Source organism: Struthio camelus, chromosome Z, assembly GCF_040807025.1.
Source record: "Struthio camelus isolate bStrCam1 chromosome Z, bStrCam1.hap1, whole genome shotgun sequence".
Lineage (NCBI taxonomy): Eukaryota > Metazoa > Chordata > Aves > Struthioniformes > Struthionidae > Struthio > Struthio camelus.
Genome location: NC_090982.1, coordinates 19,028,584 through 19,047,058, shown reverse-complemented (window position 1 = coordinate 19,047,058; position 18,475 = coordinate 19,028,584). Strand labels below are relative to the sequence as shown.

The window sequence follows — 18,475 nt, the reverse complement described above, 5'->3', positions numbered from 1 at the left end:
ATAAATCTAGCAAAAAGAAAAGTATATTGCTTTCACACAAGAGTTGTACACAACAGTTATTAATTACTTCGAGAATGCTTAACCATACATGAGTTTGAAAGGCAAACATGGCCACAATCCAGACACGTATACAAACGTGTGCCTGCACAGAAAGACAGAAGTAGTAATGTAGAGTAAAAGAATAGGAACAGAATTCCTAATAGGAACTGTCACAACTACAGGTTGAACTGATAATGCAACTCGCAAAGTCACTTGTTGCTGCGATCTTATGAATCATAATAAAATCTATCAATTAGCCAATCTCAAATGGATTCAGAGGTTATACAACAACCAAAACCGATAAACAGCCACAAATACTTTCACTTCAGGACACTACAACTGCTCTAGATTTCCTTCTATTTTGTCAACATCTTTAATTTTGCTTTCAAAAATAACAGTATGGTCTGATTAGATCAGCATTTTTATGCTGCTGCTCTGGTATGACAGAATGGGCATAGTACCACTGTCTTAGCAATATCTGAAGTAATTACTTCAAAGAAAAAAAGTCTTCTAATTTGTGAGTCAACAGTTGTTCAGTCTTTCTGACTGAACTCAGGCAAGAGAAGTGCTAACACAAGTTCAAAGCTTGCTGTCTGACGCTGCCACTTACACAGGTTGTTGTTTTGCACAAATATTATCAAAATACTTCTGCGAACTCACTAGTTCAACATCATCAGCTCTCCAGGCTAGTGCTGAGGCACAGGCATCTGCCAGGCAATTAGCTCCATCATCCCACTTTCTGATCAGCTGCTCTCCTCTTCAGTATTTTCAGTAACCCCTTACATTACTTCTCCTTTATAAGCACAGATGTGGAAATGAATCACATCTTTGTCACTGTACATGTATAAATAAATGAATCTATGTCACTTGCCTTGGCTTCCAATAATCTTACAACTCTCCTGTCTAACTGCTAATAACACCACTAAAAAGATAAAAGAAATTAACCTATAATAATAAGCTTTAAGAGGTCATTGAACAACATAGCATTCATGTTCTCAGTTGGACATAATATAAGTCTTTAATTCTTGATTGTTTTCAACTTATATAGCACTATAAGCTGGCAACTACCTTGCCAGAAAAGTTATTAAGTTTGAAACTGTGCCTGCTCTTCAATGTAACAGAGGCACCAGACCATAATGAAGCAATGTAGTAAGTCATATGATGGAGAAGGAAAAAATAAAAATACACTACACTTTAGCAATCATCCTAGGAGCTTCAGAAAGTAGTACTGACAGTCCCTCAAGTAATAAGAGGCAACGAAGCACCTACATCATTTCAGGAACACATGAGCAAGGATTTATTCGGGGGGGAAAAAAAAAAAAAGTAGTGGGGGCAACTTTTTTGTCCTTGTAAGAAATATTGTATTTAACTTACCCTCACAAAGAAAAATAAGATTATGGCCTGATTTTGATTTAACAAACGTACAAAATGTCAATTTAATCAGCATGAATTTTCTTCAGTCATCTTGTGACTAGCTCTGGAAGGTAAAACAAGATCATTGAATCATAATTACAAATAAAAATCTAAATGAATTGCAGTGGTATAATCAATAAAAATTATACTATTTAAATTAAGTAAATTTTAATTAAAGGCATTCACATTAATTTTACTCTCTTTGGATTCAAAGCTTTTCAATTCAAATTGTTTTGTAACAAATTTTAAGCAGCACAGCAGTCAATAAAATTTCACGTTATTCTAAATTAGCAATTACATTAGTCATATTTTTTTTTATGAAGCAAAATACTGACACTATTGCATATTGGAATTCAGTAACAAAGACATGGAATGAAAAACCTCCTTCAATCTCCAGGCTTATTCTGTACAAATGCTCTGTACCGTTACTGCCCCTTTGGTTACAGTGACCCATGCTACACCATGCAACTAAACAATTCTACTAAAGTTATCATCTCTCTCTTCTTGCAAGACAAGCACTTGCTGAATATTTGACAGAAAACATACATGTAGCATTTTTCAAAAATGCTGCAGAGCCAAAAAGGAACAAGATACCCATTGCAAGTCGTGATTAAGATTAAAGCTCTGTCTAGAATAAAAAATTATTGCTTGATTTTTAGAGATATTATGCTAGCTGTCTATGATGGTTCATAGAGAATTATGATAGCATAGGACCTATGCACTATAGCACTCAGCATATTCCAAAAGTCAGAACTAAAAACACAAGTTTGGTTATTCTGTGGAAGCTTGTCAGAATACCTTTATGACAAATCAGCTTAGAAAACACAAACACACATACACGCACAATTTGCATTACAAAGTTAGCATTTAATTTACACAGGTCAAAAGCGTTGCAAGGACAGACTTTCTGGTATTTATGTACTCCTGTCCACATGAAGACAAGAAACTCACAAGTGTGACTTTTTTTTTTTTTTTAAGTTTTATTCATCTAAAAAAAAGAAAAACCTTTGAATAAATTCTAATTTTTCCACAGTCACCTTAAAGATCTTATAATTTTAAGTATTTTTCCAGTGTTACAAATGGCACTTTTCTGAAAAGTTCTACAAAAAGTTACATTTTCTAGGCAGTATAAATTTGTTGCATAACTTTGTTTGCACATTTCTGAGTTGAATGGTCTAGGACGAAAGTGCCCTCTACATAAGTATTTAGAGAAGAAGAACAGAAGTTGTCACACAAGCACCACACTATGGAAAACATCAAAAGCTAGCTACTTTTAAGAAATCTGATGGGCTGGGATTGCAATTTCAAGCAGCCAATAAACTAGCCTGTCAATACCACAGAAAGAAAGGGGGAATGCCTGTCTCAAGGTAAGGAAGTTTCCTGTGGCAAGGAAGTTTCAGCCACAGCCACAAAAGCACCATGGAAGATTTCACTCTCTTCCAGGCAGATAACACTACGCTGAATAATGTATGCAAAACGCCACAAATATTTCTCAAAATAATCCATTTCTCAAACATTTTAGAAATGTTTGATAGGCTGCTGATCTTAAGAAACAAACCTTGAGGTGACTGTATTTAAAAAAATATACATATGTATATGCCAATGGCTAACTGATTATAACTTCGCAGATTTGTCCCCCCTCCTGCAACACATGGTGTAGTGTTCTATTTCAGAGACCCAAGAGCTATAGCACATAGTCATAAAGACAAACAACACTTCTTAAATTCCTCCTCTCAGTGATCTGGGCATCAGGAAGTCACAGATGTTACAAATGGGCTTCCCCCTTTTTTTCCCCCCCCTTACAGACCCTGTTTTTGTTCGAATCAAGACTGAATGTGAGTAAACAGGGAAAAAATATGGCAAAGCAAGCCATCTGCCTGTTCTGCTGCTAACACTGCAGTTATTATAACTAAAGATGCTTTGCTGAGAGCCTCTAAGTTACAGATTGCACATCACCACTTTATCCAGATCTATTAATACTGACTCACTTTTTTTGTATAATTTACAACTGACTTATCCCTCCAACCTGTATTCTAATATTTTTTCTGCTTAAGTGATCAGAATATATATAATATTCTGAACACAACAATTTGGTAACAAAACACCACTGCTCTAAACCTTCTTTTCTATAAGATACTTACAGCTCCGGAACAAAAGAGCTGTGAAACTGTCCCGTATTCAAAACACTATCAAGGTTTCCTTTTCCACTCAATAGCACTATTTATGAGTGCTTATTTATGACTGACTCTTCTTCTTGCATGTGCATGAATCACTACTGTTCTATTAACATATGGCATCTCATTTTTAGGAAACATGATAAGGAATTGATTGATAATAATTGACAATAGCTGGCAAAACAGTTATCTGTCATATATGACAGGAAAAAAATTCCAGTACAATACTTGAATTTGACTGCTTAAGAAGTAAAATCTGTAAAACTAATACAATCACTATACTAATCTAGACATTATTGCCACTTATGAATAAGCCAAAGTAATGATTTTAAAAAGAAGGAAAAATTCATGCTCCTGAACCAATTTATAAACTTTGACAAGTGAATCACATAATTTTTATCAACTATTGCAAAGTGCTTGTATTTTGAGAATACAAGCCCTGCATGCTTTGAGACCTGTATTCAGAGAACCTAACTCCTGGCTGCAAGTATCAAACCTGCAGCACTACATGCTCTGTAGTTAGAAAATTAACTAGCTTGTCCAGAGTTAGGCGTTATCTGCTCTACCCCAGATCAAGAGAATTCCCAGAATGCCACGACGACTTTGTATAATAATTAACACTAGCATAGCCCTACTCAAATTAAATGCTTTCCTAAAACTGGTTATGACTGTAGAGACTGCATATTCAATCTGGCAACGCTTTGCTCTAGAGTTTAGAGCAAGTAAACCTCAAATTGATACAGAAAAGATTTAAAAGACCAAATTCAGCAATTACAACTGTTTTATGATAGCACCAGCTCTTTTGAAAATAAGTGGGGTTTGGTTATATCAAAAAGAGTAACTTCTGGAGAGCCAACAACCTGGAGATTAGAAAATAAATCAGAGAGGACTTGATCTAATTCTGATTAGAGATGCCTACAAGTTGCACAAATTATCTGAGCCCATTCATACGCTAAAGCTACACTGCCAGTAGCTGCTTTTTTTTTTTTTTTAAATAAAAACTGGAAGGAATTTCCAAACTATCTGCTAAATAAAGAACGGTAGAGGCAGCCACCACAGCCTAATCATGGTGTACAGCTGCAGAAATCATGCAAACTTATTAAGAAACTGACTTGCCTAGATAAACTGCTGATTTTTTCAGCCTCCATTACATAACAGCCATACCCTGAAGTCAGATTTAGAAAAACTTCAATCAGTGGGGCTAACTGCAGGCAAATTAATGGTTTAATAAGGATTGGAATCCATGATCCTGTGGGACCAACTAAGTGTTATTTGCAATGAAATATACACAGACATATATACAACTACTGCTTTATTAAGGCTGCAGAGATTACATTTTCTTAATCATGCCGAATATATATCTTTACTAAGAACATGAGAATCTTGATTAATACCTCTGACAAATTAGTTTCATCCTTCTTACCAAACCAAGGTTGTACCAAAGTAATTCAAACCATAATTCCCATCTAACACCAAGCAAAAAGAAAATACTCTTCCTCCTATTCCTTGAAAACTCAACAAATGATTTCTTTATCCCTTTCTTATTATCTCTTGGCAACTATATTCCATTTAGGGTATCCCATTTCAAGACATTTTTTACTGTACGTTACTGCTTATTGTCATCCTGATGTAGAAATCACCTTTTCCCAACAGCAACTGATAAAAACATGCCCAGTCATTTTCAATATCACCCCAAGATCTTCTTCAAAGTCTGATATTCACCATATGCTGTTACTACTTAATAAGGAGCACGAATCAAAAAGAAAGATCCTGAAAAAAGCATTTTAACAATTCCACTACCTCAAGTAATCACCCATATAATAGGAAGTTCCATGCACTGCAGACTTGAAGTCAGGTATATGTTTCTTTCACATTCTTTTTTGAGGATTTTATAGTAATGGTTAGCCTTTACCTCACTAAAGTAAACACCAGCATCTTCTCTACCCAGCATAAGACCTGTACAAATCCAGAAACTCTGACACACACCCCTTAACTTTCGTCCAACCTGTTCCATATTGAATCTTATATCCTGATTAAGGAATTAACAGCTGATATGCTAAGCCAAGTGTATCAACACTCCATTGGCATCACATAACAAAGGGAGAAGAGCATACAGAAGAGTATTTTGTTGGGGGGGGGGGGTTTTGATGGAATCTTTCCCCTTTTGATGCAAAATTTTGCAACCCAGTCCTTCTTTTGACTCATTGGAAGCATGACAGAAAACAAAAAAAAAAAAAAAAGAAAAGAAAAAATACAACAAAATTGCAGTAGCTGAAATAAATTTACTCTCCATACATATCACAAATATACGTTCACCGCACTTCAGTTCATAATAACGTAAGAAAAAATTCAGACCTCTTTCTTATACATTTTTATTGTTCTTAACATAGTTTGGAAAAGGCAAATACCGTGTTTATTGTCCCATTTTAAGGCATCTGCACATTTACCCAATTAGAATTGGCTTAGCATCACAGATCCTTAGCATCATATATAACTTACATTGCGTAAATGATTTCTCTGAGCCCATACTGCTAATTGACAGTCAGACCAGTACCAACCGCAGGAGTGCTTCACCTCCCCTCTTCTGTCCCACTGGAGGCTACATAGGTCAACTGAAGTGAAACTACTGTAAATAATTAATTATAAATAATCTAAATAACCTAATAATCTAAAGCTAAAGCCTTATCTGTAGTACAGAAAAAAAGGAAAAAGGAAAAATTCCAGAGACATCTCAGGTCCAAACAATATCAGAGACCAACATAAACTGGATGGAAGCACAGAGGTAGAATGATTTGTAATATCTTGAAACTCTGCTTCTTTCTGGGCAGCAAATTACTATGAAAACCCTGCAACTGAAGTGCATCTCACTCTTCTCCCCACCTTTAGTTAGTAGGCCACCTAGGGGGCACGCCTTACAAGTAGTCCGCATTATCGAGCTCTAGCACTAGAAATATCTGCTACAACAGTGAAGACCCGAATTGCTTCATGATTCAAACTTACAGTCAATATAGTTAAAAGTGATTTTAAAATGTAAAAAAGGTTTTTTTATTCTTTAGGTAAGCATGAGGTAAGCATGAAAAGTAAAGAAAGAAAAATTGCATTGATTTCCTCAAAAGTTCATACATATGATATTCTGAAAAGAAAAGTTTATTGCAAACTATTGACTTTTTCAAGGAAATAATCACTCAATTCTTTGGTTAGAACGGCTATAAAACAAAAACTTCTGGGAGACTTCCAGCAAGTAGGCCAGCGTGGTATATTTATTACTTTGACCGCTACATCACTAGAATCACCGCTACAACACTACTTGCACATAATGTAGCACAGGCTGTGAAAATAAAAACACAGTCATAACGAGTGTCAGAATATGAACTTACCATTTGGCCTACCAAAACGGGATGGTACAGAATTACGGTGCATAATTCTCTGCTATATTTACATGTAAAAATATTACTATTATTTCAAATAAAAATGTAAGTTGGTGGCACCTGCATCTTGGAACCAGCATAATTACAAGTAATTCAGATTGTGCCAAGCATGCAGTGGAAGGTATATCACAGTATGCCAGCATATATTCTGCATCATTTAGGTATACAAAGAGGAACATTGTATAAGGTAGTAACACAGCTTTAAAAACAACAAAAACAATTTATTTAATTCCTGTAGCTGTAAAGTCAAAGAGCTAAATTGTACAGAGACTCCTGCCATAAAAATCTTTTAAAATTACTACAATGACTTTCAATTTCTAAAATCATTTCAATTCTAAATTCAAGATATCACACTATAAGAGCAGAAGTGAGCAAGCTCATTGGGAAACTTGCAATTTCCCCATCACAGTGACAGATCTGTGATGATCTGTGAGATCAAAAGATTAAGACTTCAAAGTTGGACATTTTTATATATAAACCAAACTGGGTCTTGAACAGGTGCTGACTCAGGAAATTACAAGTTTATTGCGTAAAAACAAAGCAAGAAAACTAAAGGATAGCAGTAAGATGGGCAGAAATAGAAGATACTCAACCATCTACTTCAGCAGGGCATCAGAGGCATCACTTTCAAAGTGCAGCATACAAGATTGACAGAAAACAGTGAGTCTGTAAGTTAAATGAGCTCACAATTAACTTATTTCAATAGATGGATATTCATTTATATTTTTACTTTTTGCTTGTGCTCCCATTTGTTTAAATTCACACAGTATCTCCCCTAGCCTCAACTATGCTCATATAGGAAGACAATCGAATGTCAGAATTACATTGAAAAATCTGTTTTATATGGCCAGTCCTGTATTATACACAAGTTATAACATGTGAGCTGCACGACTGAGGAAAAAAATGGATTCATTTTACCTCTGATGATGAGGTAAAATCTTACCATCAAGAAATCAGCTATCCCACGTGCTGCTTGCTCCAGGAGAGAAGGAATGGGAATGCACCATTACATAATCTCTAGGTACTCTAACAATACCTTAGATGGCAACCACATATATTTTTCATTCTAATTGCAACCTTTATTTCTGAAGATATAACTACTGCTACTTGCCATATTCACGTGCTTCCTCTGGAGCTCTGCGCTGAACTACCCCATAGCTTTATAATATTATGCATGCATGACTGTGAGGTGCCAGCACTTTCACTAATTTCATACTGGCTTACAAAGTGACAACCTAATATCACTAAAACATAAGCATCTATCCAAAAAAATGAGGTTAAGAAATGGAACATGAGTGAATATTCTGCAGTATTCTGTCTGCAAGGACATTTCATGACAACTAGGAAAAATTAGTAAAAGCTAAAGGTAAACAATGATTTTGATGTGAAATGTCAAACTGTAGAATGCATGGGATTTGCTGTGTAGCATTATACTAACAACAGGACCAGAAATAGAAAGATGTCCAGTGCCTGCATCCCTTTAAGATTTCATTAGCAACCAAGTCAGCAATATAAGAGTCTAATTATGATTTCTAGCAAGTTAAAACATTAATGTGCACATCATAAATAATGCTGATATCAATGCAAAACTGATATCAGATTTACCAAGATGCAGCATTAAAACAGTTACCTTTTAATTGGTAACTTTTTACCAATTTAATTGACAGGAGTATACAATTCAAACTAGTAAAACGAGCTGATGAATTAATCATCCATGAGCTCACACATGTAGCTATTGCTGACATTCAGTATTAAAACACTGGTGTATGAGTAGTAACGTACTTCAAGCCTAACTTCTAAAACATTTGTCCTCGTTTTAAAAAAAAAAAAAAAAAAGGAAAATTGTGTACAATTTGTATTTTTGTTTTTAAACAGATGACTGTTATATTTTCTTGTACAAAACCAACTTAAACTTAGTTCTCATTAAAGAAATTACTATCTCTATAGATTGAAAGAGGTGAAAAAGTGTTTCTGTGTGCTCACTAAATATAATTTTTTTCTCTAATAAAACTAAGTCATCCATATCGGCTCTCACTGAATGCACCCAGATAAATATATTGCCTCCTATAGCATAAGCTGGACACGGCTATCCTCAAAACAATGATTTTTTCTTACCCAAACAAATCAGGATAGTAAATCACTTTTCTTTCCTTTGAAAGAGTCATAAGTGCTTGAGGCTGCTGCAGCACAAAAACAAAATATCTTCACAAATGTCTCCAAACAGTCAAGCTGAAAATCTAAGCCAAAGTTTCATTTAACAGCCTGTCAGTTTTTTGATGTGAAGCTAATGAATGCAGTGGCAAACAAATCCATCAAACCTAACATCAAAACAACTGCACTTCATCTCACCAAAGGGAAAAAATAAAATACAACCTGCAGGCCAGCACTTTGATCTAACCTATCCACAGAAAACAGGTTGCTAAGCAGCTACCACTGAAGAATATGCATGCGTAATTACTGACTTAATTTTATGAAAGGAGGTAATAATACTTAAGCAGCCTGAGTCTTAAGCAGAAAAGGTTAGCAGACCTCTCCTTTCAGGTTCTACATATCAGCTAAGTAATAAAAAGATTTCCAGCACAGAACCCTTCAATATCTGAAAACAAACACAGTTTCAAAAGGAGCTATAATACAAAGGAATCATTATAATGACTAGTAAAATCACCTAGTGTGACTCTATCCCTCATACAAGGCAACGGAATTTACATACATTTACACTGGATAAAAGTCATCATGTTGTGCCACAAAACATACACAGTGACTGATGAGAGCAGCATTTGGAAATGCCAGTGCTTTCTCTAAAGCTTCTGAGGCTAAGGGTATTGGGCAAGGGATGACAGAGAGCAGTGAGAGACAGACAAGAGGATTTGGGAAACAAAAAAAAAAAAAAAAAAAAAAAGACTGGGGACTGCAGGGACTTAAACAGCAACAGGAGGGGGATGGAAGGGAGGAAACTTAAATAATCACCAGTGAGTGAGAAAGAACAGAGCTTTAACTGAGTCTGGTCACATCACCAGTCTCCTGGACATTTTCTACACAGAGCCTGCCTCTGAACTCAGTTCCCTGTGCTGAGCACCTCCTTCTCCCACATCCATCAAGCTTAAGTGGGACCATACAGTCCAGAGAGGGACCTCTACACAAAGTCCAAGGAAGTGTCATTTGAGGGGAATTCCCTATAAAAAGGAAATAATTTGTCTGCATCCAGGTTTTTCAAACAACCACTTATCAACAGCAGCAAAGGAAAAAAGAAATACCAAGAAAAAGCCTGCCTGAAAAAGCATAGCAATTTGTTCAAACTTTAAATCCCTTTCCACTTCTTATTATCAAACTACATTGGGTAAAGTTCAGTGATCATGTCCACAGGAGATGTTATTTGGACAAAAGGTGAGGATCATGACTGAGAACCCAGATTTTGGCACCTATAAATGAGAGGTCTGGCACTGTAAACTTTGTATGAAGGAAATACTCGCATGTATTAAAAATAACAACAACAACAACAACAATCACTTTAAAATGCATTTGACTATCAAAAAGACCATTCAAAGAATAGTAACAATCAAAATCAATATTCATTCTCAGTAATGTCTTAAGGAGGTGATACATGCTATGAGTACCACACTAAATTCCTGAATCAATCTTACTGTTGCAGTACATATAAGAAGATATCCCACAGTTTGCAAATTCACATTCAATGATCCCAAATTTAGACCTCCATGCCCAGTGACACATAACTGATACTAGAATTTGAAAACTAAACACATATATAGCATGATAAAATGTAGAAATGTAAGAATGATATTGAGAGGTGTAGGAAAACCACAAACTAAGCATATAGAGAACTTTCTCGTGAAGATTGGAAGGGGATAAATACATTGATAGATAAAAGATGTTTTAATAAATCGTTCTACACAATAGGCCTGGAAACTAATACTTCAGAGTAGTAACTGGAAATGACAATTCCTCATCTTACCTTTTGTGTATGAAATAAAAAGATCTGAGATGGTGAAGACTACATGAAATTTTGAAGTTAACACAGATGTCTACAAATTATAGGGCTTTCCTCCCCTAGCCCTGCAGCTAATAAACATTAAATTTTAGCTAAAGAAACACAAGATTTTCCTCAGACTAGAGAAGTGTCTTTCATTCAATTGTTTCAGAAGGATTTTTGTTTTATTAACCATAAAGGCATTCTGTGTTAATACTTACATTCAGCAACTTTAATACCTAAACATCAACCCTTGTTCAGCACACAATTTGCCTGCTCAGCATAAATCAGAGTAGATCCCTACAAAATATGCAAGCTAACTGGCACTGATTCATCTGTTTTACCAACAGTAACAAAGTGCACTGGGGTTAGGTAACTCAAAATGCATACCATGAAACTACACATTTGAACTCTACTGTATCTCTACTCTACTGTATAAACAGTATCTCCATTAGGAAAATGAGAAAATTTATGGAAGCCTGAAGAAATAACCCTTGCCCCTCTTTCGCACCTTTTAAATTTTTCAGAAATAAATTTCATTCTACAAATTGAAGTTATAGGATGATGATTACTACGAATATCTAAATTCTGTATCTATATCTAAATCTAAGAGCGCCCCTTTTACCTTCACAGAACTTAACAAGCACAACTTACTAAAGCATTTGAGCTCAGCACTACCTACCTTTGATTCTTTGAGAACCAACATTACCATACTTCAGAACTAAAGTGTCCCACTGTACCACATCAATTGGCAAGCACCTTCAGGACAGCATAAATGGATTGCTCCTTTCACCAGCATCTCCTATTTCCCTTTCTGTGTGTTCTTGTCAGTGGAAAAAAAGTTAGAAAGCAAGAACTACACTCTTTCTCCCCTGAAGTTAAGGGATTTTTAATATATCTCCCGTACTTCTCCATTTCCGCTTTGTTCTCAACACCTTTTTACTGTTGCTTATTCTGTCCAAATCATGTCTTTTATCGTGTATCGCCTGTGTCTTTCCCACCCCTCATCCTCTGCCTAATACCTTCTCTGTGCAGATAGTTGTTACTCTCAGAACCGAGACGATAGCTAAAGCAGCAGCCGAGTTGCAACAAACTGGACATTGGGAAGTGCCAGCCTGTAGTCTTCCTCTTCATATGCCGTCTAGAAGTTTTACATAAACACTTGGAATACAAGCTGAAATTACATCACTGCTCCTAGGATTTAACTACTGCTGGTAGGTAGGTTACAACACAGGGGAACCAAGATCAGCATTTCTCATAATTTTTATCTATAGCCTGTGCTTTACCCAAGTTTCCAGTATTAAGGGAACCTTTAATATCATTTCATTTTATAAAGGAAAGCAGTATTATCATTTAGCCTAAATGTTTACTATGACATTAATGGAAATCTTCATACAATTACATGCCTGTCTTTCTTTTCCCCCAAAATTAATGAAGAATGAATACTGACTGTCCTTCATTATTTTTTCTTTTGCTAAGACAGAGATCCAGCTGTAAGCAATTAGAAACTGTTCTGTAAAAATAAATGTGTCAGTCATCAGTATGCAATATTAGTCATCATGTGACAAATAATCAGTCATCAGCATGCAATATTCTCTTAGCAGAATACAGCAATGAACTGACCTAGATATTACTGCATTTTGCTGACACAAACAATTTCTCCACTACAATGCAGAGCAATACAATACAACCAGGAGATCTGAAATAGTTTTTTCAATGAAAATTCTTTTATATACTACATATAGAAAGAAAAATATAAGTTAAATACAACATCAGCACTCCGAAGAACGACAAACAGGAACATAAAGTTGTCAGGTTTGTTGATGAAATCATGGTGTTACCAGAGTAGCAAAAATAAAACAAAACACAAAAACAAACCAACTAGAATATCAGCATCCTCTGGCCATATAATTTACTTCCCTTTTAATTAATACTTTCAGGAAGTTTCCTGAAGTCGTGATAAAAATATGTTCTTTCTTGTGTTTTTCTACAGAAATACCATAACCAAGAAACAGAATTCTCAGTTTGGAGTAACTCTAGTAATTTGTACGTGCTTTCAAAGCATCGCACAACCACAATCGAAGAACAGATAACCACGTACAATGCTTCCTCTCCGTTCAGCTTGCTTACCATATTTTGATGGCATAAACAAATATAAGCAAATATTATGTAAAATTAATTCACCACCTTTCCATTAGTCTCTCTTTTTCAAAGGAAGTAAAAATTTTAAAAATCCAATTATTACCACTTCCTTGCATGCCCTCTTATTTAAAAGGAAAAGAAAAATGCACTTCAATTCTCATGTGCTTTTTGTAGTAAATAATAAAAAAACCTGAAAGTGCTATAAGCACTTAGACCACTTGTCACAGAAACTGGAGTTCACATATGACAATGTTATCTAAGATTTCTCCATAATTATTGATTGGACTGCCACTTTGAAACTTTTAAACGTTTAAATCAAACTGCAGACACCACATACCTATTTTAATTTCTTATATTATGTATGCACAGAATACTGCTCCTATGTTTATGAACCCATGGCACAAATGATAGGGTCCTGTGATGAAAGTTATGTCCACATACTAGAGTTTTAAATAAGTAAAAGTGTATTTAAAGCTTATAAGCCATGACAACCTAGTTAAAAAACTTCATTAGCTTTGACATTTGAAATTGGCTTTGAATTTGACCCTGACTCTAAATTTAGGGCATAATTCAATAGCTGAGAGTCCCTGCTTGAGGCATAAAATATGGGAGAGTTTTTTTCTGGGGAAGCTGCACACAAAAAGGTATTCTGTGATTCTTAAAACATGATAAATATGAAGCCTGTACACTGAAAGCAATGCAGTTGAAAGTATCAGCAGCTCAGCCTCACTACATTCAAGGATAAAATTTGCCATTCTGAGTTTTGGCTGAATCAATTTTACAGTTGTAACATATTTATAGCTTTTAAAATTCACGATAGTTTACCTGCTACAGTTAACTCAGCAATGTGTCCATGCCCACGTTTCTCTCAAATTTTTTTAACTGTACTGTCTATTGAAAGTCGGAACTATTAAATACATAGATGTTTGCAACCGACTTTACAGTCAATGCCTTATCAGTTGGCTATTATAAAAGCAAGTTTCCCATTAAAAGCGAAGACCATCCTGACATCAATGCCTACTTATATTTTCATTACTTTCACATACAACGTAGAGGAAAAAAATGTGGAAAAAAAAGATTTACAAACCTTTTACCTTTTGAAACATACTCATTCTCATTAACAACAACAACAGATAGTGCCTAGAATCACAAATTCCTAGCATTTGAGAACTTGGTGGTAGTTCTTAGTATTCTTAGTATTTCAGATACTTTCCAGTATTTGAGAACACAGTCTTCTAATCCCCAAGTGTTCAGTGAGAGTTTGCTACAGTTACATAATTGTTAAACTTGCACATCTGGTTTTGCACTTTAGTCCACGTCATCTTATGAGTTAATATATTAAACAATGCTATCCTCAGTAATGATCACTTCAATGCAGAAAATGCCTCTACTTTAAATATTTTTGGAAGCATACTAACCAAAGCTTATACAAGCCATAATTCTGAGCAAAAAAATCATATAATACTGAAAAAATCCTTTCCTGAACAAATTGCATGCTTACTTGATTCTGTATATTACAGGCTGTAGACAAACAGAAGCCAAAAACGTACGCGGCAACCTAAAGTAGGTTCAATACTCAGCTGTACTAAAACATATTCCTGGTTTTGGAGCCTGAAAAGTGTCTGCTCTAGGTTCACAGTTATTATGTCATCATATACTATAAGCTATCTGATAACTTTAAAGAAGATTAATTGGCTGTTTTAAGTAAGATTTTCTTAGGCATCAATTCTGCAATGTGACTTACCAATTTTGCTGCTTTTCCATAATCAATCCATCGGATTGTGGCAAAGTTTGTTGACTCTGCACAGTTAAAACCATGGTTAAATCCTGCATGGTAGCCATATGGGAAAGTGATCATAAATTCCCCTGCCTCTTGTGTAATCTACAGCATAAAAACAAATAAAACAAAGTGAACCACATTACAGAAGGAGGTCTGCACCTGAAGATATGAAAACTATGCTTTCCTTTGTGATTACATAAAAATAAAGATTTCTTTTCCTCCTTGCATGCAGCTGCAATTTAATGCTTGCAGAACTAATATACTTGAGAGAATGCTATTGACTACAATTTGGGATAATAAAATTTAGCTTCTCAGCATAACTATACATATTACTTCACAAATTCAGAAAGTACTTTCAAATAAAGCAGATCTAGCTGCCAACATTCATTGGTAATAAAACCTGGAAAGGACAGTCAGACCAGAAGACCGTGCAAAGGCTACACCAATCTATTTGACTGAGAGGAAGCAGAGGCAGGGTGAAACAAATGCTCGTAGTTACCAACCCTAAATACTACTACATATTAAATGCTGAAGAAATTATTCTGTTCATCAGCTGGAAGATGTTTCTCTGGAATGCCAGAACTACTCTATTGATCTTGGAGAGGCTGAAGAGATCTTATTCTTATCCCTCTCTCCCATACACACATATTTCAAAAAATACGGTCCGAAGACCTGTGACTGAGAGACTGATTTGGCTTTAAAAGTTATTTATTACTGACAATCAAGCATAAAGTAGGAGGAACCCTAAGTAAGTTAGTGAGTCTTGGCAGTTGGAGAAAACATAGTTTTCACGCCAAAGGAAACACACTACAAGCAAAACAGTGAAACACAATACATTTGGATCCTCAAGGCAGTATTTTCAAGTCACTTGGATAAGAAAGGAGGAAGAATTACAGACAACTGCCCTGAACCACTTCTTCAGCCTTACAGCTACTAACAGGGAATTCTTGCATTGTAACTACTATGCAGAATTGCTCATCTTTAAGCAAATAGAATCCTGCTTTTACGTTACATTAAAATGATTTTTTTCTGCCCTGACCATTCTCTCTTTCTTTTGAAGCACAGTTTTAGAGCAGATGGATTCTACTAGTATTTATAACCAGAGTTCCAAATACATAAAGCACAGAAGGGGCCTGGAAGAACATTCCCAGAGAGAAAATCTCGACTACAGTTAAGCTCTGACACTGTGCCACAAATCAAGCAAGGGTATTTCCAAAGGATCACTCTGTTGTTTACAAGTACAGTAGAGATCAGTTCAAATAAAAGAAGTCACATGCCACTACCTCAACAATTATAGCAAAAAGAAAACATAACAAAAAAAAAAAAAGCTACTGCAACAGATAATGTTTCTTATAGCTTCCGAGAAATCAAATTCCTAAGCACTTATCAAAATCAGATATTAGACAAAAACAAGTTTCTAGAGGACGCTACAAAAAACATGGGGGTAAGGCAAGCAGAAGATTGCTCAGGATAGTCTCCTTCTAAAGAGAAAGGCTCATCTTCCCATAGCACGGACTGCTGCTCCCTTCTTGGGCATGAAGACGACAACAGGCAGCATTTCTTGTCACCCACTAATATTCTCGCCACTCGGGGAAGTTTTAATTGTTAAAGTCAGGCCACCAAAGACTATATCGAGGACAAACTGGTCAAACACTAGCAACGACATAACCATGCTGTCTTTTCAGCTATCTGAAGGAGATAATAAATAAAAAGATTCAGAAGTAAAGAGTCTACTGAGACTTGCCATTGCTCTGTTTGATGTGCCTTTTTACATTGGATTCACATAAGAAGTTAGACTCACTAAAAAAACAGATCCATTTTAAACTCAGCAGATAATCTGAACAATGACGGATGCCTGTTCAGCAAGAAGGTATGTACTTGTTGCTGGAAAATAAGGAGAATTCTTAGAGATGAGACAGATTTTATTTTTTTATTGTATGATAGTCCTTTGCATAGGCAACCCAGTAAGAAAGAAAGAGGAAGAACAAAGAAGATACCTTTTAAGGAAATATTTTTATGATTTTAAAGAGGAAAAATGAAAGTTAAAATTTAAACAACTACTCAATTAAATGTCACAATGCTGTACATTTTTCTTATTAAAACGTCATGTTTTATGTCTCATCTTCTTACTGGCATAGTAGTTTCACACATTTCCACTTTTGAATCCTCCCTTTCCTCTCCCTCAAAATCCTTATCTTACAGTCACAAGAATTGTATGCTTTCTGTACATAATGCAAGTAGAAACATGCAGGCTTACTGCTTCACATATTGATGTAAATTTTGGATATTATTACAGACGGATGGGGAGAAAGGAAAATAAGAAAAATATAGTTATCGGAATAAAAAAGAATAAAACAAAGATAAAAACATTACGTTTGCACCTTATACAAGTTTGATGTGTGGGTCATATGTGGCATACACATACACACACAGATGCATCTATTATAACTGTTACTGTAGTTCCCAAACAATTGCTGTGGGAGTGTTTAAGAAAGATTATTCTCAATGCCAGCAATTCCCAAATTTATCTCAATACACCCTTCCGCTGATGACAGTATAGCAGGTGTTCTATTGCAACAAGCAGCAGTTCAGCTGTCACTTGGTAGGTGTAGGCTGTCTTATCAGCGTCCAGCACGTTTCTACTTCTATCACTTTGAGCCATGAGAGATCACAGCCCGGTTCTCTCCGTTCCTTTCTCACTGAATCCCATTAATTACAAATACATTTGGGTAAAGTCTGCTTCCTCCTAACACTAGGTGACAGAACTAGACTTACTTAACTACTTCTAGCGCTCTTTTCCAAAACTAGAATACAGGAAAATCCAAGACACTGAAATAAAACCATTAGCTCCCTTACCCACCTCAGAGGGGTGGTACTGAAAACAAACATTTCAGCATTCAGTAAGGTGCTGCACTTTACACTCCAACCAATGAAACTGTTCAGACTAACATTCAGTAAATTCAAAACTATAAATCCAATATGGAAAGTTTCATCTGGCACTTCATGATGAAATACAAGGCGATGAAGTGAATCATTAGTTACTTATATATTACAGAAACTGAACTCCTCAACTGCATTTCCATATGATAATATATCATTCCGAAAACAAACTACTTTTTATGTGAGTAAAAGCTTTCTTTCAAAGGTAGGCAGTCTCATTCCAGCTGCCTATATTTTACACTTAGGTTGATTTAAGCATGAAAAGCTAAGCAACCTTCCACAAGACATACAACAAATCAATGGCTTCATTTCACATAAGTCTACCTAACTCCTGTCTTCTTCGCTTTCACTGTAATGCCATATTTCTCACAAGCTTCTTCCAGCCAGGTAAACTTTATAAAGTGCATCCACTCAGTTTTACTGAAAGCGTAAAATGTAACTGGCTCTACTAGTGGGTGCTGTTTTACTAACAATAGTGCTATTGATAATTATTGTAGACATTGATTATCCACATCTAAGTGCCTGCATACTTTTCAATTTGCTACAAAATACTATTTCTAGGGGCGTTTGAAAA

General features: G+C 35.5%; 1 protein-coding gene across 10 annotated transcripts in view; it reads right to left on the bottom strand.

Moving 5' to 3' along the window:
• Positions 1-18,475, bottom strand: part of KDM4C (lysine demethylase 4C) — a 279,152-nt gene that overhangs the window by 186,172 nt on the left and 74,505 nt on the right. For 9 of the 10 annotated variants that reach the window (XR_011137826.1, XR_011137825.1, XM_068927788.1 and 6 more), the window contains one exon: positions 14,926-15,063. The exons of the other annotated variant lie outside the window; for it this stretch is intronic. Coding sequence is in view for 7 of the 9 variants with exons in the window: in XM_068927788.1 (XP_068783889.1) it covers positions 14,926-15,063 (138 nt within the window). In the remaining 2 variants the exon portion in view is untranslated. The remainder of the gene's footprint in view (positions 1-14,925; positions 15,064-18,475) is intronic. 10 annotated transcript variants of the gene reach the window in all.